This window comes from Oncorhynchus nerka, linkage group LG22 (assembly GCF_034236695.1).
Source record: "Oncorhynchus nerka isolate Pitt River linkage group LG22, Oner_Uvic_2.0, whole genome shotgun sequence".
Lineage (NCBI taxonomy): Eukaryota > Metazoa > Chordata > Actinopteri > Salmoniformes > Salmonidae > Oncorhynchus > Oncorhynchus nerka.
This window is the reverse complement of record NC_088417.1, coordinates 103,877,457-103,902,991: the sequence shown is the minus strand read 5'-3', so window position 1 is coordinate 103,902,991 and position 25,535 is coordinate 103,877,457. Positions and strand designations below refer to the sequence as shown.

Below are 25,535 nucleotides of genomic sequence, written 5' to 3'. Positions count from 1 at the left end.
ACCAATGAAGCAAATTGAAATGGAGAGTGGAAGAGACAGAGAAAGAAAAGGGCAAAGCGAGAGAAGGGCAGAGAGAAAAGCAGAGAGAGAGAAGGGCAGCGAGACAGGCAGAGAGAGAGAGAAAGAGATTAGCAGAGAAAGAGAAGGGCAGAGAGAAAAGCAGAGAGAGAAGGGCAGAGATACAGGCAGAGAAACAGAGAGAGAGAAGGGCAGAGAGACAGGCAGAGAGAGAGACAGAGATGAGCAGAGAAAGAGAAGGGCAGAGAGACAGACAAAGTGACAGAGAGAGAAAGGCAGAGACCGGCAGAGAGATAGGGAGAGAGGGACAGAGAGACAGAGGGAGAGAAAGGCAGAGAGAAAGGCAGAGAGACAGGCAGAGAGGCAGAGAGAAAGAGAGAGAAAGAGAAAGAAGGAGAGAAAAGGGCAGAGAGACAGGCAGAGAGAGAAAGAGAGAGAGGCAGAGAGGCAGAGAGGCTGAGAGGCAGAGAGAGAAAGAGAGAGAAGGAGAGAGAGAGGCAGAGAGGCTGAGAGACAGGCAGAGAGAGAAAGAGAGAGAGGCAGAGAGGCTGAGAGAAAGAGAGAAAAGAGAGAGAAGGAGAGAGACAGGCAGAGAGAGAAAGAGAGAGAGGCAGAGAGGCAGAGAGGCTGAGAGGCAGAGAGAAAGAGAGAGAAAGAGAGAGAAGGAGAGAGAAGGAGAGAGACAGGCAGAGAGAGAAAGAGAGAGAGGGCAGAGAGGCTGAGAGGCAGAGAGAAAGAGAGAGGAAGAGAGAGAAAGAGAGAGACAGGCAGAGAGAGAAAGAGAGAAAGAGAGAGAAAGAGAAAGAAGGAGAGAAAAGGGCAGAGAGACAGGCAGAGAGAGAAAGAGAGAGAGGCAGAGAGGCAGAGAGGCTGAGAGGCTGAGAGAAAGAGAGAGGAAGAGAGAGAAAGAGAGAGACAGGCAGAGAGAGAAAGAGAGAGAGAGGCAGAGGCAGAGAGAAAGAGAGAGAAAGAGAGAGAAGGAGAGAGAGAGAGAGAGAGAGAGGAGAGAGGCAGAGAGAGCTGAGAGGCTGAGAGGAGAGAGAGAGAGAGAGAGAAGAGAGAGAGAGAGAGAGAGAGAGAGAGAGACAGGCAGAGAGAGAGAGAGAGAGAGAGAGAGGCAGAGAGAGAGAGAGAGAGAGAGAGAGAGAGGAGAGAGAGAGGCAGAGAGAGACAGAGAGAGGCAGAGAGAGATAATTCGATCCCAGTTAATCTTATTTTTTTATTTTTAAATCGTTATCCATTTTTCTGGAACATGCTAATATACATCATCCAACACCCATGATGCTCTGGGGCACAACTACGGCAAGTCTGGAAGTACAAATGGAACAATCCCAATATATAACATCTCCTCTTATGATGAACCAGTTTAACTCTCTTGTTTATATCCAATCCCTGTCACTTCCTGTTGAACGTGGAAACAGGGAGAGCTCGGTTTATTGTTTTGGAAAGTGTGTTGTTTTAAATGTATATTGGAAAGTTTCTTAGTAGCTAGCTAACTTTTTAGTTTGGATCCCACGACGCAGTTGGCATCAGTTGCTAGGACTACTACTCTCTGTTCAGTGATCCTTCCGACCAAGTCCGGGTCTGAGCCTAGCTGTTAGCTATACGCTAGCTGAGTTTCTTGAGGGCTTGAACTGAGACCACGGATTGTCCCGGGTTTCTAGATCCCTGCTGTTTGCTGTTTTTAATCTTCCCTGTGACCTGCCCTGTCTGGAAACTACGAGGAGTAACAGTGTAAACGTTGCTAGCTAATATGACAAAGACCAAAGCCGGTGGGATTACCGTTGAAGACAGTGGTGTCTCTCTATCACAGATAAAGGATCTTTTAAACAAACAAAAATAGTTCTACAAGCAGTTGTTACAACAAGAAAATTAGCTTCAAGTGTTTTGTCCAAATACTGGTGGATTCAACTAATAAAAGAATGGACGACCTGACCAGAGAGGTCCAGGTCCTGAAGAACAGTTTGCAGTCCTCCCAGGGTCTGCTCGATGAGTTGAAACAGGAGAACAGCAAGGTGACAGCAATCTGCAAGTCATTGCTCTGTGTGTGAATCCATGATAACAATGAGGGACAATCAAAGCGGAACAACAGAATTGCAGAATCTCAACATTACACCTGGACGGAGATTAGAACAAAGTGAGGGAAATGATCTCTGAGAAACTGAAGATGGACCACAAGTAGATTGAGGTGGAGCGCGCCCACAGGACTGGAAAACCCACCACCGGCCCAGGTGACAAGCCCAGGTGGTCAAGTGGTCAAGTTCCTGAGGTTCAAGGACAAGGTAGTTGTTCTGGAAAGAGCCAAGAACTTTAGAGGAATGTATATCTTCCTCAACGAGGACTATCCTGAAGCTGTGGCCAGAAGAGGAAGTAGCTGATCCCAGCCACGGAAGCTGCCAGAGCGCGTGGGGACATTGCTTACATTCGCTACGACAGGCTCATTGTCCACCCTCCCACCCTCCCTCCCAGAAGACTGGAAGAGATGCGAGAGCCAAGACTATGGGTTTGTAGCTTCAACCCCGCAGCAAAAACCAAATGATTAATGGACTGCTGAATGTATATTTATTCTCTCTTGCTTTGTCTGCTCATTTCAATATTACGTCTATCTCTGAAAAGCTATTTTTTTACCTTTATTTTACTAGGCAAGTCAGTTAAGAAGAAATTCTTATTTTCAATGACAGCCTGCCTGTTCAGGGGCAGAACGACAGATTTGTACCTTGTCAGCTCAGGGATTCGAACTTGCAACCTTTCGGTTACTAGTCCAATGCACTAACCACTAGGCTACCCTGCCGCCCCTATGCAGGAAAGGGCTGTAGCCCATTTTAATACAGTGGGGCAAACAAGTATTTAGTCAGCCACCAATTGTGCAAGTTCTCCCACTTAAAAATATGAGAGAGGCCTGTAATGTTCATCATAGGTACACTTCAACTATGACAGACAAAATGAGAAGAAAAAAATCCAGAAAGTCACATTGTAGGATTTTTAATGAATTTATTTGCAAATTATGGTGGAAAATAAGTATTTGGTCACCTACAAACAAGCAAGATTTTTTTTATTTAAGCAACATCTCAAGACATCAGTCAGGAAGTTAAAGCTTGGTTGCGAAAAGTCTTCTAAATGGACAATGACCCCAAGCATACCTCCAAAGTTGTGGCAAAATGGCTTAAGGACATCAAAGTCAAGGTATTGAGGTGGCCATCACAAAGCCCTGACCTCAATCCCATAGAACATTTGTGGGCATAACCGAAAAAGCGAGTGCGAGCAAGGAGGCCTACAAACCTGACTCAGTTACACCAGCTCTGTCAGGAGGAAGGGGCCAAAAATCACCCAACTTATTGTGGGAAGCTTGTGGAAGGCTACCCGAAACGTTTGACCCAAGTTAAACAATTTAAAGCAATGCTAGCATATATTAATTGAGTGTATGTAAACTTCTGACCCACTGGAAATGTGATGAAAGAAATAAAAACTAAAATAAATAATTCTCTCTATTATTATTCTGACACTTCACATTCTTAAAATAAAGTGGTGATCCTAACTGACCTAAGACAGGGAATTTTTACTCGGATTAAATGTCAGGAATTGTGTCAAACTGATTTTTAAATGTATTTGGCTAAGGTGTATGTAAACTTCTGACTTATACTGTATCTAGCCTTAGAAATAAGGTTCATGAAATCAATAACTTGCTAACATCAGATAACATTCATATATTAGCCATTCTGAGACTCACTTAGATAATTGATTGATGATACATCAGTAGCAATACAAGGATATAGCATTTATAGAAGAGACAGGACTGGAAACAGAGGTCTAAACATGCACCTGTTAAGAAACTGACTGTTAGAACTGTTAAGGCTCCATGGATTGATGAGGAATTGAAAAACTGTATTGTTGAAAGAGATGGGGCAAAAGGAGTGGCTAATAAGTCTGGCTGCACATCTGACTTACTGCAAATTGAGAAATGATGTGACTAAACTCAACAAAAAGAAGAAGAACCCGAGCAATGATATAAAGAATGATGGATAAAACACTTTGGAGTACTTTAAATTAAAAGTAAAAACCATTTGCCAATTATTGGTAAAGTGGGCACAAGAAAAAGGGATGCCAAAGTAATTACCCAGGAAAAACCAGCCTTTACTGGTTCTAACAGCAGACCAATAAGCTGTCTGCCAGCTCTTACCAAACTGTTGGAATAAAATGTGTTTAATCAAATACAATGCTACTTCTCTGTAAACAAATTAACAACAGACTTTCAGCATGCTTACAGAGAAGGGCACTCAACATGTACTGCACTGACGACACAAATGACTGATGATTGGTTGGAAGAAATTGATAATTACAAGATTGTGAGATCTGTACTGTTAGATTTTAGTGCAGCCTTTGATATTATTGACCATAACCTGTTGTTGAAAAAAACATATAGCTTTTCAACCTCTGCCATATTGTGGATTCAGAGCTAATAGATCTCAAAGGGTTTTATTTAATGGAAGCTTCTCTAATGTCAAACAGTGTGGTGTACCGCAGGGCAGCTCTCTAGGCCCTCTACTCTTTTCTATTTTTACTAATGACCTGCCACTGGCCTTAAACAAAGTATGTGTGTCCATGTACACTGATGATTCAACCATATACGCATCAGCAACCACAGCTAATGAAATCACTGAAACCCTTAACAAAGAGTTGCAGTCTGTTTTGGAATGGGTGGCCAGTAATAAACTGGTCCTGAACATCTCTAAAACAAAGAGCATTGTATTTGGTACATATAATTCCCTAAATTCTAGAACTCAGCTGTATCTGGTAATGAATGGTGTGGCTGTTGAACCAGTTGAGGTGACTAAATTACTTGGTGTTCCCTTAGATTGTAAACTGTCATGGTCAAAACATATAGATTCAATGGTTGTAAAGATGGGGAGAGGTCTGTCATTAATAAAGATATGCTCTGTTATTTTTACACCCCACTCAAAAGTCCTTTAGGCTCTAGTTTTGTCTTGTCTTCATTATTGTCCCGCCATTTGGTTGAGTGCTGCAAGGAAAGACCTAGTTAAGCTGCAGTTGGCCCAGAACAATGTCTTGCTCTTCATTGTAATCAGAGGGCTGATATAAATACTATTGATGCCAGTCTCTCTTAGCTAAGAGTTGAGGAGAGACGGACTATATCACTCCTTCTTTTGATCAGAAACATTATTGTCTTAAATCCCAAATGGTTTGCATAGTCAACTTACACACAGCTCTGACACACACCTTACCCCACCAGACAAGCCACCAGGGGTCTTTTCACAGTCCCCAAATCCAGAACAAATTCAAGAAATCGTACAGTATTACATAGAGCCATCACTGCATGCAACACCTCACGGCACAACGCCTCTCCCCTATTTGACCTAGGTAGTTTGTGTGTATGTATTGATATGTATTGATAAATTGTAATGTATGTAGTTCTGTCCTTGAGCTGTTGTTTATTAATGCTCTGTATTATTTAATATGTTATGTTTTGTGTGTGACTCCAGGAAGAGTAGTTGCTACTTTTGAAACAGCTAATGGGGATCCTAATAAAATACCAACTTAAGCCACATGAAATAAATAAACAGCTAATGGGGATCCTAATAAAATACCAACTGAGCCACATGAAATAAATAAACAGCTAATGGGGATCCTAATAAAATACCAACTTAAGCCACATGAAATAAATAAACAGCTAATGGGGATCCTAATAAAAAAATACCAACTGAGCCTAATAAAATACCAACTACCATGAAATAAATAAACAGCTAATGGGGATCCTAATAAAATACCAACTGAGCCACATGAAATAAATAAACAGCTAATGGGGATCCTAATAAAATACCAACTGAGCCACATGAAATAAATAAACACATGAAATAAATAAACAGCTAATGGGGATCCTAATAAATAAATAAACCAACTAATAAGCCACATGAAATAAATAAACAGCTAATGGGGATCCTAATAAAATACCAACTTAAGCCACATGAAATAAATAAACAGCTAATGGGGATCTAATAAAATACCAACTTAAGCTTAAATAAACAGCTATGAAATAAATAAATAAATAAACAGCTAATGGGGATCCTAATAAAATACCAACTTAAGCCACATGAAATAAATAAACAGCTAATGGGGATCCTAATAAAATACCAACTTAAGCCACATGAAATAAATAAACAGCTAATGGGGATCCTAATAAAATACCAACTTAAGCCACATGAAATAAATAAACAGCTAATGGGGATCCTAATAAAATACCAACTTAAGCCAATAAAATACCAACTTAAATGAAATAAATAAACAGCTAATGGGGATCCTAATAAAATACCAACTTAAGCCACATGAAATAAATAAACAGCTAATGGGGATCCTAATAAAATACCAACTTAAGCCACATGAAATAAATAAACAGCTAATGGGGATCCTAATAAAATACCAACTTAAGCCACATAAATAAATAAACAGCTAATGGGGATCCTAATAAAATACCAACTTAAGCCACATGAAATAAATAAACAGCTAATGGGGATCCTAATAAAATACCAACTGCCAAATAAATAAACAGCTAATGGGGATCCTAATAAAATACCAACTTAAGCCACATGAAATAAATAAACAGCTAATGGGGATCCTAATAAAATACCAACTTAAGCCACATGAAATAAATAAACAGCTAATGGGGATCCTAATAAAATACCAACTTAAGCCACATGAAATAAATAAACAGCTAATGGGGATCCTAATAAAATACCAACTTAAGCCACATGAAATAAATAAACAGCTAATGGGGATCCTAATAAAATACCAACTTAAGCCAATGAAATAAATAAACAGCTAATGGGGATCCTAATAAAATACCAACTTAAGCCACATGAAATAAATAAACAGCTAATGGGGATCCTAATAAAATACCAACTTAAGCCACATGAAATAAATAAACAGCTAATGGGGATCCTAATAAAATACCAACTTAAGCCACATGAAATAAATAAACAGCTAATGGGGATCCTAATAAAATACCAACTTAAGCCACATGAAATAAATAAACAGCTAATGGGGATCCTAATAAAATACCAACTTAAGCCACATGAAATAAATAAACAGCTAATGGGGATCCTAATAATAAAATAAATAAATAAACACAATGGGGATCTAATAAAATAAATAAAATACCAACTTAAGCCACATGAAATAAATAAACAGCTAATGGGGATCCTAATAAAATACCAACTTAAGCCACATGAAATAAATAAACAGCTAATGGGGATCCTAATAAAATACCAACTTAAGCCACATGAAATAAATAAACAGCTAATGGGGATCCTAATAAAATACCAACTTAAGCCACATGAAATAAATAAACAGCTAATGGGGATCTAATAAAATACCAACTTAAGCCACATGAAATAAATAAACAGCTAATGGGGATCCTAATAAAATACCAACTTAAGCATCCTAATAAAATACCAACTTAAGCCACATGAAATAAATAAACAGCTAATGGGGATCCTAATAAAATACCAACTTAAGCCACATGAAATAAATAAACAGCTAATGGGGATCCTAATAAAATACCAACTTAAGCCACATGAAATAAATAAACAGCTAATGGGGATCCTAATAAAATACCAACTTAAGCCACATGAAATAAATAAACAGCTAATGGGGATCCTAATAAAATACCAACTGAAGCCACATGAAATAAATAAACAGCTAATGGGGATCCTAATAAAATACCAACTTAAGCCACATGAAATAAATAAACAGCTAATGGGGATCCTAATAAAATACCAACTTAAGCCATGAAATAAATAAACAGCTAATGGGGATCTAATAAAATACCAACTTAAGCCACATGAAATAAATAAACAGCTAATGGGGATCCTAATAAAATACCAACTTAAGCCACATGAAATAAATAAACAGCTAATGGGGATCCTAATAAAATACCAACTGAGCCACATGAAATAAATAAACAGCTAATGGGGATCCTAATAAAATACCAACTTAAGCCACATGAAATAAATAAACAGCTAATGGGGATCCTAATAAAATACCAACTTAAGCCACATGAAATAAATAAACAGCTAATGGGGATCCTAATAAAATACCAACTTAAGCCACATGAAATAAATAAACAGCTAATGGGGATCCTAATAAAATACCAACTGAGCCACATGAAATAAATAAACAGCTAATGGGGATCCTAATAAAATACCAACTGAGCCACATGAAATAAATAAACAGCTAATGGGGATCCTAATTACCAACTTAAGCCACATGAAATAAATAAACAGCTTAAATAAACAGAATGGGGATCCTAATAAAATACCAACTAAATAAAAACAGCTAACCTGAATAAAATACCAACTGAGCCACATGAAATAAATAAACAGCTAATGGGATCCTAATAAAATAGCAACTTAAGCCACATGAAATAAATAAACAGCTAATTTTAAATAAACAGCTAATGGGGATCCTAATAAAATACCAACTGAGCCACATGAAATAAATAAACAGCTAATGGGGATCCTAATAAAATACCAACTGTGTTCTGGATGGCAGAAATAAATAAACAGCTAATGGGGATTAAAATACCAACTGAGCCAGCTAATGGGGATCCTAATAAAATACCAACTGAGCAAGCATTGGTGCAGTGTCCCTTGACCCTGAAACGCAATTTACAAGATTTTTCATGAGCAAAGATTTTGTGTGTTCAAATTTGTGCAAGCATTGGTTTCATGGTCTGTACAAACCTCTCCGGCCGGCCCGTTGATGATAGGACCTGAGGACCTGAAGTGTTGTATGCTATTCACCTGTAGGAAGGTAGACATCTGCAGTAGTAGACCTCATGATGGCCACTTGTTATGAGGATCAATGACCACGAGAAACAGTCGGTCTTCAAATGTACCTGTGAAGTCAATGTGTATGTGTTGCCACGCCTCCGCTGGTCAATCCCACGGATGAAGAGGTGCAAGTTGAGTTTCATTGCAAACCTTCTGACATGAGGAACATATTTTTGCTTTCTCCTCAATGCTTCCATCCAATCCAGGCCACCAGAAGTAGCTTTGACCTGAGTGCAGCAGTTTCAACACTGGTTTCCTCACCGAAGGCCAGAGTGATAACTCTCCTCCCCCACAGAAGACAACTTTTCAGTTCTCTTGAAAAGGCAAGGTTTCAGCTTCTGAGCATCTCCTGCGTTGATGTCCATCACTTCAGATAACACCGGGTTTTTTTCTGGTGTTTCTCCACATTTGTCTGAAGTAGAAGACGGTTTGACCACAGGCGTTGCATTGCCGTTCTGACTTGTGGTACTTGATGTTGTAGTTGTGTGCTGACAACAACAAAGCCACCTTTGCATTCTGCTGGAATCCTAGTATGATGATCTGTAAGGGTAAACGTCCTCCTGTACAGAGTGTGGTGAAACTTATCCAAAAAAACAATGACTAGGCCTCCTCGTTCTATCTGTAAGTAGTTCATTTCTGCTTTGTTCAATGTCCGATGCGATAGCGATCTGCTTCTTTTCACCAGAAGGCAAAACTGTTCCCACACCGTAGGGACTAGCATGTCAAGCTAGTTGTGCACTGACAGGTCGAAGTATGTCAGTGCCTTAGATTTCAAGTGGTTTTCACAAATGCTTTGTTTTGTCCATTTCCATGATTTGTCCTGACAAAGCAACTGATGCAGTGGCTTCAGCTTCACTGCTAATCTCGGAATTAAGTGTCCGTATAAATCCGCAACCCCAGGAAATAATTTAATTGACTCACATTCTCAGGGGCTGGGGCATCCAAGATAGCCATTACCTTAGATGGAGCCTTGTGAAGGTATATGTCGTCGATGATGTGTCCAAGCTGATGATATATAGTGCACTATATCGGGAATAGGGATCCATAGGACTCTTGATGATATATAGCAGCTTCCCACCAGAATGAGATTTAGGTGAGGCAGATGAACCTGTAGTCATATTACTACAACAGTATTTAACATGAGATCCTCTCTAAGCTTTACAGGAATGCGTTCTGCATATTAACAGCCACACCTCAGCCGTTGGCATTCCTGTATTTTCAGTAGGTCTTATAACCATATGTTGCTACCACTGTATCATCAAAGGTATTAACTAAGTGAGTTTCAGAGATTGTCAGAATATAAATGTAATCTGTTAGTAGCAAATGACTGATTTCATGAACCTTGTTTCTTAGGCTAAATATATTAACGTGGGTGATTTTTAACACTTTTCTTTGATGCTGGGGAAGCTTAGCAGAGGTAGACATGGTCTAGTTATTTATTTTCGTGCAGGGTGAGCTACACACGATGGACTTCCTACCAGGGCACATCACCTCAGTGCTAACAGTATAAATCTGGTTCATAGGCTCATGGTTATTGCATACATACAATAGCTGTAGGATCAGCAGAGGCATTCAGGGCAGAAAGGCACACAAACATTAGGTTACTTACATTGTGTCTTCCAACACCACTAGGATAATGTACAGTCGTGGCCAAAAGTTTTGAGAATGACACAAATATACATTTTCACAAAGTTTGCTGCTTCAGTGTCTTTATATATTTTTGTCAGATGTTACTATGGAATACTTAGGTATAATTACAACATTTCATAAGTGTCAAATGCTTTTATTGACAATTACATGAAGTTGATGCAAAGAGTCAATATTTGTAGTGTTGACCCTGCTTTTTCAAGACCTCTGCAATCCACCCTGGCATGCTGTCAATTAACTTCTGGGCCACACTGATGGCAGCCCATTCTTGCATAATCAATGTTTGGAGTTTGTCAGAATTTATGTGTTTTTTTTGTGTCCGCCCGCCTCTTGAGGATTGTCCACAAGTTCTCAATGGGATTAATGTCTGGGGAGTTTCCTGGCCATGGACCCAAAATATCAATGTTTTGTTCCCCGAGCCACTTAGTTATCACTTTTGCCTTATGGCAAGGTGCTCCATCATGCTGGAAAAGGCATTGTTCATCACCAAACTGTTCCTGGATGGTTAGGAGAAGTTGCTCTCATAGGATGTGTCCACTCTTTATTCATGGCTGTGTTCTTAACCTCTTCAACCTATGGGGGCGCCATGTCATTATTGGATAAAAAGACGTGCCCGTTTTAAGCGCAATATTTTGTCACGAAAAGATGCTCGACTATGCATGGAATTGACAGCCTTGGAAAGACAAAACTCTGACGTTTCCAAAACTGCAAATATATTATCAGTGAGTGCCCCAGAACTAATGCTACAGGCGAAAAACAAGATGAAGTTTCATACTGGAAATGCCCCAGATTCTGAAGGCGCTGTGTTCCAATGTCTCCTTATATGGCTGTCAATGCGCCAGGAATGAGCCTGCCCTTTGTGTCGTTTCTCCAAGGTGTCTGCAGCATTGTGACGTGTTTGTAGGCATATCATTGGAAGATTGACCATAAGAGACTACATTTACCTGGTGTCCCGCCCGGTGTCCTGTGTCGAAATTATTGCGTAATCTGTAGGTCCATGCGCGTTCCATTTCTTCAGAGGAGAAAGTCAACTGCCACGAAGGATTTTATCGTCGATAGATATGTGAAAAACACCTTGAGGATTGATTCTAAACATCGGTTTGCCATGTTTCTGTCGATATTATGGAGTTAATTTGGAAAAAAGTTCGCGTTTTAATGACTTAATTTTTATTTTATTATTATTTATTTTTTTATTACCAAAACGTGATGAACAAAGCGGAGCGATTAGTCGACACAAATAATATTTTTTGTAAAAACGGAACATTTGCTATCTAACTGAGAGTCTCCTCATTGAAAACATCTGAAGTTCTTCAAAGGTACATTATTTTATTTGAATCCTTTTCTGGTTTTTGTGAAAATGTTGCATGCTGAAAGACAGGCATAATCCTATGCTAGGCTATCAATACTGTTACACAAATGCTTGTTTAGCTATGGTTCAAAAGCATATTTTGAAAATCTGAGATGACAGTGTTGTTAAAAAGGCTAAGCTTGAGAGCAAATAGATTAATTTCATTTCATTTGCGATTTTCATGAATAGTTAACGTTGTTGTGTTATGCTAATGAGCTTGCGGATAGATTTACACAATCCTGGATACAGGTTTTTTTCGTAGCTAAACGTGACGCAGACAACGGAGCGATTTGTCCTAAACAAATAATCTTTCAGGAAAAACTGAACATTTGCTATCTGAGAGTCTCCTCATTGAAAACATCCGATGTTCTTCTAAGGTAAATGATTTTATTTGAATGCTTTTCTGGTTTTTGTGAAAATGTTGCCTGCTGAATGCTAACGCTAAAAGCTACGCTAAATGCTACGCTAGCTATCAATACTGTTACGAAAATGATTGTTTTGCAATGGTTGAGAAGCATATTTTGAAAATCTGAGATGACAGTGTTGTTAACAAAAGGCTAAGCTTGAGAGCAAATAGATTAATTTCATTTCATTTGCGATTTTCATGAATAGTTAACGTTGCGTTATGGTAATGAGCTTGAGGCTGTAGTCACGATAACGGATCCGGGATGGCTCGACGCAAGAAGTTAAGGACTGGTACGATGGTTATAGCCCATCCACTCAAGCTGACTGGCTCCTAGTACTTTGTTCTTGACTAAAGTGTCCAAGTCAGCCTCAACTTTTGGTCTGATAGCATAAGTTACAGGGTTGTCCTTTCAGAAATGTTAGTTTGCTGTCAGGCTTAATGCTAAGCTTCACTGAAATGTCTTTCATGTTCTCCAATACATAATCCTCCATGTTTCTTTAAGATGACGGTTACAGCCTTAGTCTCCATGTGATGTTGTATGCAACGATGGCCAGCCCAGTGTGATTGTCTCCAGCCACGAATGCCACAGTAGTGATGGACAGTCTCCATGTGATGTTGTATGCAACGATGGCCAGCCCAGTGTGATTGTCTCCAGCCACGAATGCCACAGTAGTGATGGATAGTCTCCATGTGATGTTGTATGCAACGATGGCCAGCCCAGTGTGAATGTCTCCAGCCACGAATGCCACAGTAGTGATGGATAGTCTCCATGTGATGTTGTATGCAACGATGGCCAGCCCAGTGTGATTGTCTCCAGCCACGAATGCCACAGTAGTGATGGATAGTCTCCATGTGATGTTGTATGCAACGATGGCCAGCCCAGTGTGATTGTCTCCAGCCACGAATGCCACAGTAGTGATGGATAGTCTCCATGTGATGTTGTATGCAACGATGGCCAGCCCAGTGTGAATGTCTCCAGCCACGAATGCCACAGTAGTGATTGATAGTCTCCATGTGATGTTGTATGCCCAGCCCAGTAGTGAATGTGGCCACAGTAGTGATGGATAGTCTCCATGTGATGTTGTATGCAACGATGGCCAGCCCAGTGTGATTGTCTCCAGCCACGAATGCCACAGTAGTGATGGATAGTCTCCATGTGATGTTGTATGCAACGATGGCCAGCCCAGTGTGATTGTCTCCAGCCACGAATGCCACAGTAGTGATGGATAGTCTCCATGTGATGTTGTATGCAACGATGGCCAGCCCAGTGTGAATGTCTCCAGCCACGAATGCCACAGTAGTGATTGATAGTCTCCATGTGATGTTGTATGCAACGATGGCCAGCCCAGTGTGAATGTCTCCAGCCACGAATGCCACAGTAGTGATGGATAGTCTCCTTTCACAACGTATAGTGTCAGCTGTTCAGTTTGTCTGTTTAACTGAACTGTGACATCAGTGATCACTCTTTCACAGTGACAGATTCACCTGTGTAAGTCTTTAATTAACACGATGTCTAGTATGCTGGATGAAGTGGAAGACTTTAACACGATGTCTAGTATGCTGGATGAAGTGGACGTCTTTAACACGATGTCTAGTATGCTGGATGAAGTGGAAGTCTTTAATAACACGATGTCTAGTATGCTGGCTGAAGTGGAAGTCTTTAACACGATGTCTAGTATGCTGGATGAAGTGGAAGTCTTTAACACAATGTCTAGTATGCTGGATGAAGTGGAAGTCTTTAACACGATGTCTAGTATGCGGGATGAAGTGGAAGTCTTTAACACGGTGTCTAGTATGCTGGATGAAGTGGAAGTCTTTAATTAACACGATGTCTAGTATGCTGGCTGAAGTGGAAGTCTTTAAGGCGATGTCTAGTATGCTGGATGAAGTGGAAGTCTTTAACACGATGTCTAGTATGCTGGATGAAGTGGAAGTCTTTAATTAACACGATGTCTAGTATGCTGGCTGAAGTGGAAGTCTTTAACACGATGTCTAGTATGCTGGCTGAAGTGGAAGTCTTTAACACGATGTATAGTATGCTGGCTGAAGTGGAAGTCTTTAACACGATGTCTAGTATGCTGGCTGAAGTGGAAGTCTTTAACACGATGTCTAGTATGCTGGATGAAGTGGAAGTCTTTAACACGATGTCTAGTATGCGGGATGAAGTGGAAGTCTTTAACACGATGTCTAGTATGCTGGATGAAGTGGAAGTCTTTAATTAACACGATGTCTAGTATGCTGGATGAAGTGGAAGTCTTTAATTAACACGATGTCTAGTATGCTGGATGAAGTTGAAGTCTTTAACACGATGTCTAGTATGCTGGATGAAGTGGAAGACTTTAATTAACACGATGTCTAGTATGCTGGATGAAGTTGAAGTCTTTAACACGATGTCTAGTATGCTGGATGAAGTGGAAGGCTTTAATTAACACGATGTCTAGTATGCTGGATGAAGTGGAAGACTTTAATTAACACGATGTCTAGTATGCTGGATGAAGTGGAAGACTTTAATTAACACGATGTCTAGTATGCTGGATGAAGTGGAAGACTTTAACACGATGTCTAGTATGCTGGATGAAGTGGAAGACTTTAACACGATGTCTAGTATGCTGGATGAAGTGGAAGTCTTGAACACGATGTCTAGTATGCTGGATGAAGTGTAAGTCTTTAACACGATGTCTAGTATGCTGGATGAAGTGGAAGTCTTTAATTAACACGATGTCTAGTATGCTGGATGAAGTTGAAGTCTTTAACACGATGTCTAGTATGCTGGATGAAGTGGAAGGCTTTAATTAACACGATGTCTAGTATGCTGGATGAAGTGGAAGACTTTAATTAACACAATGTCTAGTATGCTGGATGAAGTGGAAGACTTTAATTAACACGATGTCTAGTATGCTGGATGAAGTGGAAGACTTTAACACGATGTCTAGTATGCTGGATGAAGTGGAAGACTTTAACACGATGTCTAGTATGCTGGATGAAGTGGAAGTCTTTAATTAACACGATGTCTAGTATGCTGGCTGAAGTGGAAGTCTTTAACACGATGTCTAGTATGCTGGCTGAAGTGGAAGTCTTTATCACGATGTCTAGTATGCTGGATGAAGTGGAAGTCTTTAACACGATGTCTAGTATGCTGGCTGAAGTGGAAGTCTTTAACACGATGTCTAGTATGCTGGATGAAGTGGAAGTCTTTAACACGATGTCTAGTATGCTGGATGAAGTGGAAGTCTTTAATGAACACGATGTCTAGTATGCGGGATGAAGTGGAAGTCTTTAACACGATGTCTAGTATGCTGGATGAAGTGGAAGTCTTTAATTAACACGATGTCTAGTATGCTGGATGAAGTGGAAGTCTTTAACACGATGTCTAGTATGCTGGATGAAGTGGAAGTCTTTAATTAACACGATGTCTAGTATGCTGGATGAAGTGGAAGTCTTTAATTAACACGATGTCTAGTATGCTGGATGAAGTGGAAGTCTTTAACACGATGTCTAGTATGCTGGATGAAGTGGAAGTCTTTAATTAACACGATGTCTAGTATGCTGGATGAAGTGGAAGTCTTTAACATGATGTCTAGTATGCTGGATGAAGTGGAAGTCTTTAACACGATGTCTAGTATGCTGGATGAAGTGGAAGACTTTAATTAACACGATGTCTAGTATGCTGGATGAAGTGGAAGACTTTAATTAACACGATGTCTAGTATGCTGGATGAAGTGGAAGACTTTAACACGATGTCTAGTATGCTGGATGAAGTGGAAGACTTTAACACGATGTCTGGTATGCTGGATGAAGTGGAAGTCTTTAATTAACACGATGTCTAGTATGCTGGCTGAAGTGGAAGTCTTTAACACGATGTCTAGTATGCTGGCTGAAGTGGAAGTCTTTATCACGATGTCTAGTATGCTGGATGAAGTGGAAGTCTTTAACACGATGTCTAGTATGCTGGCTGAAGTGGAAGTCTTTAACACGATGTCTAGTATGCTGGATGAAGTGGAAGTCTTTAACACGATGTCTAGTATGCTGGATGAAGTGGAAGTCTTTAATGAACACGATGTCTAGTATGCTGGATGAAGTGGAAGTCTTTAACACGATGTCTAGTATGCTGGATGAAGTGGAAGTCTTTAATTAACACGATGTCTAGTATGCTGGATGAAGTGGAAGTCTTTAACACGATGTCTAGTATGCTGGATGAAGTGGAAGTCTTTAATTAACACGATGTCTAGTATGCTGGATGAAGTGGAAGTCTTTAATTAATACGATGTCTAGTATGCTGGATGAAGTGGAAGTCTTTAACACGATGTCTAGTATGCTGGATGAAGTGGAAGTCTTTAATTAACACGATGTCTAGTATGCTGGATGAAGTGGAAGTCTTTAACATGATGTCTAGTATGCTGGATGAAGTGGAAGTCTTTAACACGATGTCTAGTATGCTGGATGAAGTGGAAGTCTTTAATTAACACGATGTCTAGTATGCTGGATGAAGTGGAAGTCTTTAACACGATGTCTAGTATGCTGGATGAAGTGGAAGTCTTTAATTAACACGATGTCTAGTATGCTGGATGAAGTGGAAGTCTTTAACACGATGTCTAGTATGCTGGATGAAGTGGAAGTCTTTAACACGATGTCTAGTATGCTGGATGAAGTGGAAGTCTTTAACACGATGTCTAGTATGCTGGATGAAGTGGAAGTCTTTAACACGATGTCTAGTATGCTGGATGAAGTGGAAGTCTTTAATTAACACGATGTCTAGTATGCTGGATGAAGTGGAATTCTTTAACACGATGTCTAGTATGCTGGATGAAGTGGAAGTCTTTAATTAACACGATGTCTAGTATGCTGGATGAAGTGGAAGTCTTTAATTAACACGATGTCTAGTATGCTGGATGAAGTGGAAGTCTTTAATTAACACGATGTCTAGTATGCTGGATGAAGTGGAAGTCTTTAACACGATGTCTAGTATGCTGGATGAAGTGGAAGTCTTTAACATGATGTCTAGTATGCTGGATGAAGTTGAAGTCTTTAATTAACACGATGTCTAGTATGCTGGATGAAGTGGAAGTCTTTAACACGATGTCTAGTATGCTGGATGAAGTGGAAGTCTTTAATTAACACAATGTCTAGTATGCTGGATGTAGTGGAAGTCTTTAATTAACACGATGTCTAGTATGCTGGATGAAGTGGACGTCTTTAACACGATGTCTAGTATGCTGGATGAAGTGGAAGTCTTTAACACGATGTCTAGTATGCTGGATGAAGTGGAAGACTTTAACACGATGTCTAGTATGCTGGATGAAGTGGAAGACTTTAACACGATGTCTAGTATGCTGGATGAAGTGGAAGTCTTGAACACGATGTCTAGTATGCTGGATGAAGTGTAAGTCTTTAACACGATGTCTAGTATGCTGGATGAAGTGGAAGGCTTTAATTAACACGATGTCTAGTATGCTGGATGAAGTGGAAGACTTTAATTAACACGATGTCTAGTATGCTGGATGAAGTGGAAGACTTTAATTAACACGATGTCTAGTATGCTGGATGAAGTGGAAGACTTTAACACGATGTCTAGTATGCTGGATGAAGTGGAAGACTTTAACACGATGTCTAGTATGCTGGATGAAGTGGAAGTCTTTAATTAACACGATGTCTAGTATGCTGGCTGAAGTGGAAGTCTTTAACACGATGTCTAGTATGCTGGCTGAAGTGGAAGTCTTTATCACGATGTCTAGTATGCTGGATGAAGTGGAAGTCTTTAACACGATGTCTAGTATGCTGGCTGAAGTGGAAGTCTTTAACACGATGTCTAGTATGCTGGATGAAGTGGAAGTCTTTAACACGATGTCTAGTATGCTGGATGAAGTGGAAGTCTTTAATGAACACGATGTCTCGTATGCGGGATGAAGTGGAAGTCTTTAACACGATGTCTAGTATGCTGGATGAAGTGGAAGTCTTTAATTAACACGATGTCTAGTATGCTGGATGAAGTGGAAGTCTTTAACACGATGTCTAGTATGCTGGATGAAGTGGAAGTCTTTAATTAACACGATGTCTAGTATGCTGGATGAAGTGGAAGTCTTTAATTAACACGATGTCTAGTATGCTGGATGAAGTGGAAGTCTTTAACACGATGTCTAGTATGCTGGATGAAGTGGAAGTCTTTAATTAACACGATGTCTAGTATGCTGGATGAAGTGGAAGTCTTTAACATGATGTCTAGTATGCTGGATGAAGTGGAAGTCTTTAACACGATGTCTAGTATGCTGGATGAAGTGGAAGTCTTTAATTAACACGATGTCTAGTATGCTGGATGAAGTGGAAGTCTTTAACACGATGTCTAGTATGCTGGATGAAGTGGAAGTCTTTAATTAACACGATGTCTAGTATGCTGGATGAAGTGGAAGTCTTTAACACGATGTCTAGTATGCTGGATGAAGTGGAAGTCTTTAACACGATGTCTAGTATGCTGGATGAAGTGGAAGTCTTTAACACGATGTCTAGTATGCTGGATGAAGTGGAAGTCTTTAATTAACACGATGTCTAGTATGCTGGATGAAGTGGAATTCTTTAACACGATGTCTAGTATGCTGGATGAAGTGGAAGTCTTTAATTAACACGATGTCTAGTATGCTGGATGAAGTGGAAGTCTTTAATTAACACGATGTCTAGTATGCTGGATGAAGTGGAAGTCTTTAATTAACACGATGTCTAGTATGCTGGATGAAGTGGAAGTCTTTAACACGATGTCTAGTATGCTGGATGAAGTGGAAGTCTTTAACACGATGTCTAGTATGCTGGATGAAGTTGAAGTCTTTAATTAACACGATGTCTAGTATGCTGGATGAAGTGGAAGTCTTTAACACGATGTCTAGTATGCTGGATGAAGTGGAAGTCTTTAATTAACACAATGTCTAGTATGCTGGATGAAGTGGAAGTCTTTAATTAACACGATGTCTAGTATGCTGGCTGAAGTGGAAGTCTTTAATTAACACGATGTCTAGTATGCTGGATGAAGTGGAAGTCTTTAACACGATGTCTAGTATGCTGGATGAAGTGGAAATCTTTAACACGATGTCTAGTATGCTGGATGAAGTGGAATTCTTTCATTAACACGATGTCTAGTATGCTGGATGAAGTGGAAGTCTTTAATTAACACGATGTCTAGTATGCTGGATGAAGTGGAAGTCTTTAATGAACACGATGTCTAGTATGCTGGATGAAGTGGAAGTCTTTAACACGATGTCTAGTATGCTGGATGAAGTGGAAGACTTTAATTAACACGATGTCTAGTATGCTGGATGAAGTGGAAGTCTTTAATTAACACGATGTCTAGTATGCTGGATGAAGTGGAAGTCTTTAACACGATGTCTAGTATGCTGGATGAAGTTGAAGTCTTTAACACGATGTCTAGTATGCTGGATGAAGTGGAAGTCTTTAATTAACACGATGTCTGGTATGCTGGATGAAGTGGAAGACTTTAATTAACACGATGTCTAGTATGCTGGATGAAGTGGAAGACTTTAATTAACACGATGTCTAGTATGCTGGATGAAGTGGAAGTCTTTAATTAACACGATGTCTAGTATGCTGGATGAAGTGGAAGACTTTAACACGATGTCTAGTATGCTGGATGAAGTGGAAGTCTTTAATTAACACGATGTCTAGTATGCTGGATGAAGTGGAAGACTTTAACACGATGTCTAGTATGCTGGATGAAGTGGATGTCTTTAATTAACACGATGTCTAGTATGCTGGCTGAAGTGGAAGGTGTTTCAGTGTCTTTCTGTAGACTGTGTGTGACACAAGATACAGCTGCACCTGTGTCGATCAGAGTATGGGGTCTGAAATCCCACTCATCGCTCACGGGGTACGCTCACGGGGTACGCTCACGGGGTACACTCACGGGGTACGCTCACGGGGTACGCCCCAGCACTCAACGTCCTTACAGGAGGGAAAAAAGCAACTCCATTCATCAAAACCTCAATTTAACCAACACCCATCTATTTTTGTGACTACTTGGTTTGCAGTATTGAAAGCAAACCATATGATTTAAATGAAAAGTATTTTCATAACCAACATGAAGAGGTGACTGTATGAAGCGCTCGTCATTTCAAATAGTGTCGTATTAAACAGCATGTAAACACTGTAAATAGGTCAGGAGACAAACAGGGAGACTAAGAGAGAAAATTAATTATTTAGGCTATATTATTTAGATTATTTGAAGGCTATAGCTTACAAATAAATAACTTGTGAAGCATTTGTGAGTGTGATACACCTGGCTGGCAGGGACATTAAGCGCTCATCATTTAATTTGTTGTTGTTGTTCTATTAAATCATTATACTATATATAAGTTGTGCATATAGGCTGTGACTTAGAATTAAATACAAATAAACAACAAATGCTATACATATTTGTTTTGTTTAGTTTGTTGTCAATAGATTTTTTGAAACAGAAGTTTGGGCAGAGTCTGTGGCTTCAGGCTCATGTGATGGTCCCTGGAGAGCCGACCAGCAGTGAAGAACACCCTCTCTGCGCTTGCATCACCATTGGGGACAGAGTCTGTGGCTTCAGGCTCATGTGATGGTCCCTGGAGAGCCGACCAGCAGTGAAGAACACCCTCTCTGCGCTTGCATCACCATTGGGGATAACACCCTTTAGGCCACTTTCGCCAGGCTAGGAAGGGATGCCGATTTGTTTAACTGTCTTTATATAGGTTTATAGGCATAATAACCTAATCAAAATGGAAAGCTCCTTGAAAGAGGTAATATGTCAGGCCTATTGTATAAATGATAGAACGAAAATGAACTAAACTTTTAAGTGATAGGATTTCTTTGTTCTGTAAATACTTTGCTACAACGACACACTTAGCTAGCTACCTACCTCGTTCCTTTTTGTTAGCATGTGCACATAGTAAGTACACCATCACATGCTTTCAGGATACGTGTCTTTTCAGATATCCACAGTGATTCTTTAGTTGTATACACTACATCACCGCACTCCCTCTCTAGCTCTTAGTCCTCACCTTTTGTAAGTCACCTTCATTTTGCACCTATGTGTTTTTATCAGTTTCTTTAATGAAAATATTTAGTGAACTCCCATGACAGTAGCTAAAGCAAGGGGATATAGGAGCACACAAATAGAGCATGCCCTGAGCTCGTGAAGTGAGCACTACTTGGAGTGGGCAAAGAAAGCTCACTCCGCTCCAGCTCCTCTCTGCTCGAGTCTTCTTGGGTATGACGCTACAAGCTTTGCACATCTGTATTTGGGGAGTTTCTCCCATTTTTCTCTGTAGATCCTCTCAAGCTCTGTCAGGTTGGATGGTCTCCACAGAGATGTTCGATCGGGATCGATGACATTCAGGCCAATGAGTTCAAGCGGGCTGTCATGTGGGCTTTACTGAGTAGTGTCTTCTGTCTGGCGACATGTCCTTCTGGAAGGTTCTCCCTTCTCCATGGAGGAAATGTGGAGCTCTGTCAGAGTGACCATTGTGTTCTTGGTCACCTCCTTGACCAAGGCCCTTTTCCCCTGATTGCTCAGTTTGGCCGGGCGGCCAGCTCTAGGAAGAGTGTTGTTAGTTCCAAACGTCTTCCATTTTAGAATGATGGAGGCCACTGTGTTCCTGGGGACCTTCAATGCTGCAGACATTTTTTGGTACCCTTCCCCAGTTCTGTGCCTTCGACCTCATGGCTTGGTTTTTGCTCTGACATGCACTGTCAGCTGTGGGACCTTATATAGACAAGTGTGTGCCTTTCTAAGTCAAGTCCAATCAATTGAATTTACCACAGATGGACTCCAATCAAGTTGTAGAAACATCTCACGGATGATCAATGGAAACAGGATGCACCGGAGCTCACTTTTCGAGTCTCAGAGCAAAAGGGTCTGAATAATTATGTAAGGCATTTCAGATTTTTATTTTTAATACATTTGCAAAAATGTCTAAAAACATGTTTTTGTTTTAAATTAAGAAAAAAAATAGAATAAAGTTAGAACGTAACAAAATGTGGAAAAAGGGAAGGGGTCTGAATAGTTTCCGAATGCACTCTGGTGTCGATCTCCATATAGGCTTACCCTATAGTAAGGAAGTGACATAGTAGCCGTGCTGCCCCCCCAGCAGGTCAGTATATTCAGTGTGACTTCCTCATCCAGTTCAATGGACACACCATTTTTTATTATTTTATTTAACTAGTTAAGTCAGTTAAGAACAAATTCTTACTTACAATGACGGCCTACACCGGCCAATCCTGGACGACGGCTGGGCCAACTGTGCGGCGCTCCTATGGGACTCCAAATCACAGCTGGATGTGATACAGCCTGGAATCAAACCGGGGGTCTGTAGTGATGCCTCTAGCACCGAGATGCAGTGCCTTTACCACTGTGCCACTTGGAGCCCTATTCTACTGTACTCTACTTTACTGCACTGTGGAAATACTGTAAGGACACAGTTCACCAAAACCACTAGTCATTGCTAAAATGTTTAGGTTCAAGAGAAGAAATCAGGAAGAGGGAGAATCAGTGACAATGCTTGGCTGCTGTATTAACTACCAGAGCACTGTGAGTTTAACGTTGTTCTTTATTACACCTTTACAGACAGACTAGTATTTGGGCTAAACTACGAAGTGAAACGTTGTATTATCATCTGTTCTGTCTTGACTGTAGCAGGTTGCGTAGCAAAAAAAAATTATATATAATAAAATCAAATGTATTCACAGTTCAGACCGTTCTGTATGAGCGCCACTGCTCAATACTTCCATCAAACTGTCCAATGTTTCCAACAATTTCAGCCATTTTACGTTTGTCAAAAGGCTCCTGATTGTCACTCGGTTTGGTCCTCAACCACTGCAACGTGCTGTTCCGCCACGGCAATATTTTCCTCAGTGTTCTTCACCCACTGATGTTTCCTCATCAATTTCGCTAAATTAGCAGTTTTTAATTCCAATGTTCGTCTTCAACAGTTGAATAAATGTAATTTCCTTTACTCACTCTATATTCCTCCCTTTTTAATCACCTTGTTTTCCCGCTCCGACGTCCGTCTCTAATGCATTGTGAATGGAAAGCTTGCATTTACAAATCAAGCATGAATTAATTTTTAAGTATATTTTTAAGTATATTTCAGTTGGCATTGGTTTGTATTACAACAGTCAACCTCTCAAAAGGCCTACTTGGCATATTTTACAGTTCTCTAGTCTCTAGTTATTTCATGCTGAGGGAGGTACAAGGGGAGCGAGGTGAGGTATCTCTCTCTGTGTGTGCTTGTGCGTGCATGCGCGTGTGTGTGAGTGCGTGTGCGTTCGTGCATGTGTCTGATGAGGAGGGGAAGGTTTATTCATATGATTTACCAGATGATCGGTTGTTTGCTTTGACATGTACACCCACATGTAACATTATAACTTATGAGACATTACAGGAAATTACGCCATCTGTTTAATGAACATTGACTTTTGGAGATAAATGCACCTGTTGACGGGTTGACGTTCATTAGTGTTTTCATCAATAGCCGCCAGATGTGATGATGTGGTGCTATGTGCTGCTGCCGCAACGTGGAGCTATGCGGATGTTCTATAGGATATGTTTCGCCTGAGAGACATAGGTCGAATTTACAATTGTGGGTATAGCATATCATTTAATCTTCTAATAATATAGCCTACCCATTTATGCTCATTTGAACGAACGACTGACAATTTCCTTATTTGTTTATGCAGATATTGTTTGTTTAGTCAGATATTGTTATATTCGTTGACAGATTGTTCATGGAGTGTGATTGTGAATGTAGCTCATTACCTTACACAGGAGGGACATGGAAAGAAACATATCAACATTTAGGTTTTATTGTAAATCCCTAAAGCAGCGGGCTGCGCTGTCCCGGTGATGCTGAACACACACAGCATTCCTTCCTCAACTCTTAGTTGTTCTAGCATCTAGTTTCCAAGCCCTCTGTTCCGTTCATGCACCAGCAATAGGTAAGACAACATTGACACTCGTGTTTATGCACAGGTGTATTGTGTTTGTACAGAGATAGTCGCTTTACCTTACTCTGCCGTTTGAATTCGTTCTGGACAACACTGATGACAGGAATCTGAAGCGCTGACGCGATGAATTCCAACTTCACCAGCTCGTCCCTGGTCTGAGGGAAAGCCATCATAGCAGAAACTCCTTGGACTATAACAGTATGACAAACACTCTGCAGAAACGACATGGGGTCTTCACACACAGGGGTAGGGTTAGATGAGAAGGAGAAAGCGGGTAATTCCCCGAGCCCCGCTTCCACAGCCATCACCAACTCCAGTGAGAGATTATATGGTAACAAACCGACCATGCGGTTTAACGTCTCCATGGCTAATATGATGGAATCTCTTGGCATAAACACACGACTCTTGCTCTCCACCTGTTTGTACATATTTTTACTTTTTGACCCCCTGTCCCTTTGTTGGTTGTTCCCCGCGCCTTTAGTCCTTAGGCTGCGTAAACCGTGGTCATTAACACTTTTGGTAATCTTTTCCAACTGTCTCTCCGCTGCCTCCCTCGAGCCTCCGTCGGTGTCCCATTCATCCACGGGGACAAGGGATTCTGTCTTGCCCCTGAAGGTGGGATCGTGACTGAAGAGCCGTGGCTGTAGGTGCAGAGCCCCGACGCGCACCGTGTGTCCAATCCGTTTGAGAATCTGACACGGCTGCGGGTGGGAGAGAGATTCTGGAATCAGAAAGCAGAGCAGCACCGTGCATGGTGCGAGAAAAGGAAGCCGCGCAAACCGACCGAACGTACTCCAGATCCCGAGACCCGTCATTACTCAGACCAGAGCCTTCCAACCACACCGAAACACTGAGTTCCACTCGTTCCCCTGCCCCTCTGTTATGTCCCCGCGCAGCGCCAGTTAGATATCCGCTCCCTTCTAATAAATATCCCGGACGGGGAGAAGTGGTGCGCTTCTTCACCAACAGGCGCGAGTGCGGACACAACTCGTGCACAGACACAGAAATCTAAACCACAAATGCGGCTTTTCATGTTCAAAGCTTTTCATTTTTTATATATATAAAAAAATCGAATTATAGAACATATCGAGTATTCCGTTTGGTTTCACATATCCATCCCAATGTAGGTCAAAAAAAAACATTTGTGAATGATGGACACAAGCTACTGCACATGACTATAGTTTTGTTATTATTTATATCCATGATTTATAGTTAGGTTCTCTCTCAACTTCCGTTTGTAAAATAAATATACTTCCCAAAATGTATTGCAATATCATCTATTTGATATTGAGAAAAAAAACATCTG

The 25,535-nt window shown here is 40.5% G+C and overlaps 1 protein-coding gene across 1 annotated transcript in view; it reads right to left on the bottom strand.

The window, feature by feature from the left end:
* The window catches only part of LOC135563726 (glutamate receptor ionotropic, NMDA 3A-like), a 55,585-nt gene extending 30,534 nt beyond the window's left edge, over positions 1–25,051 (bottom strand). Inside the window, 1 exon segment of the mRNA XM_065006844.1 lies at positions 24,289–25,051. Coding sequence (XP_064862916.1) covers positions 24,289–25,044 — 756 coding nt within the window. The 5' untranslated portion in view covers positions 25,045–25,051.
* Positions 25,052–25,535: the final 484 nt, after the last annotated feature.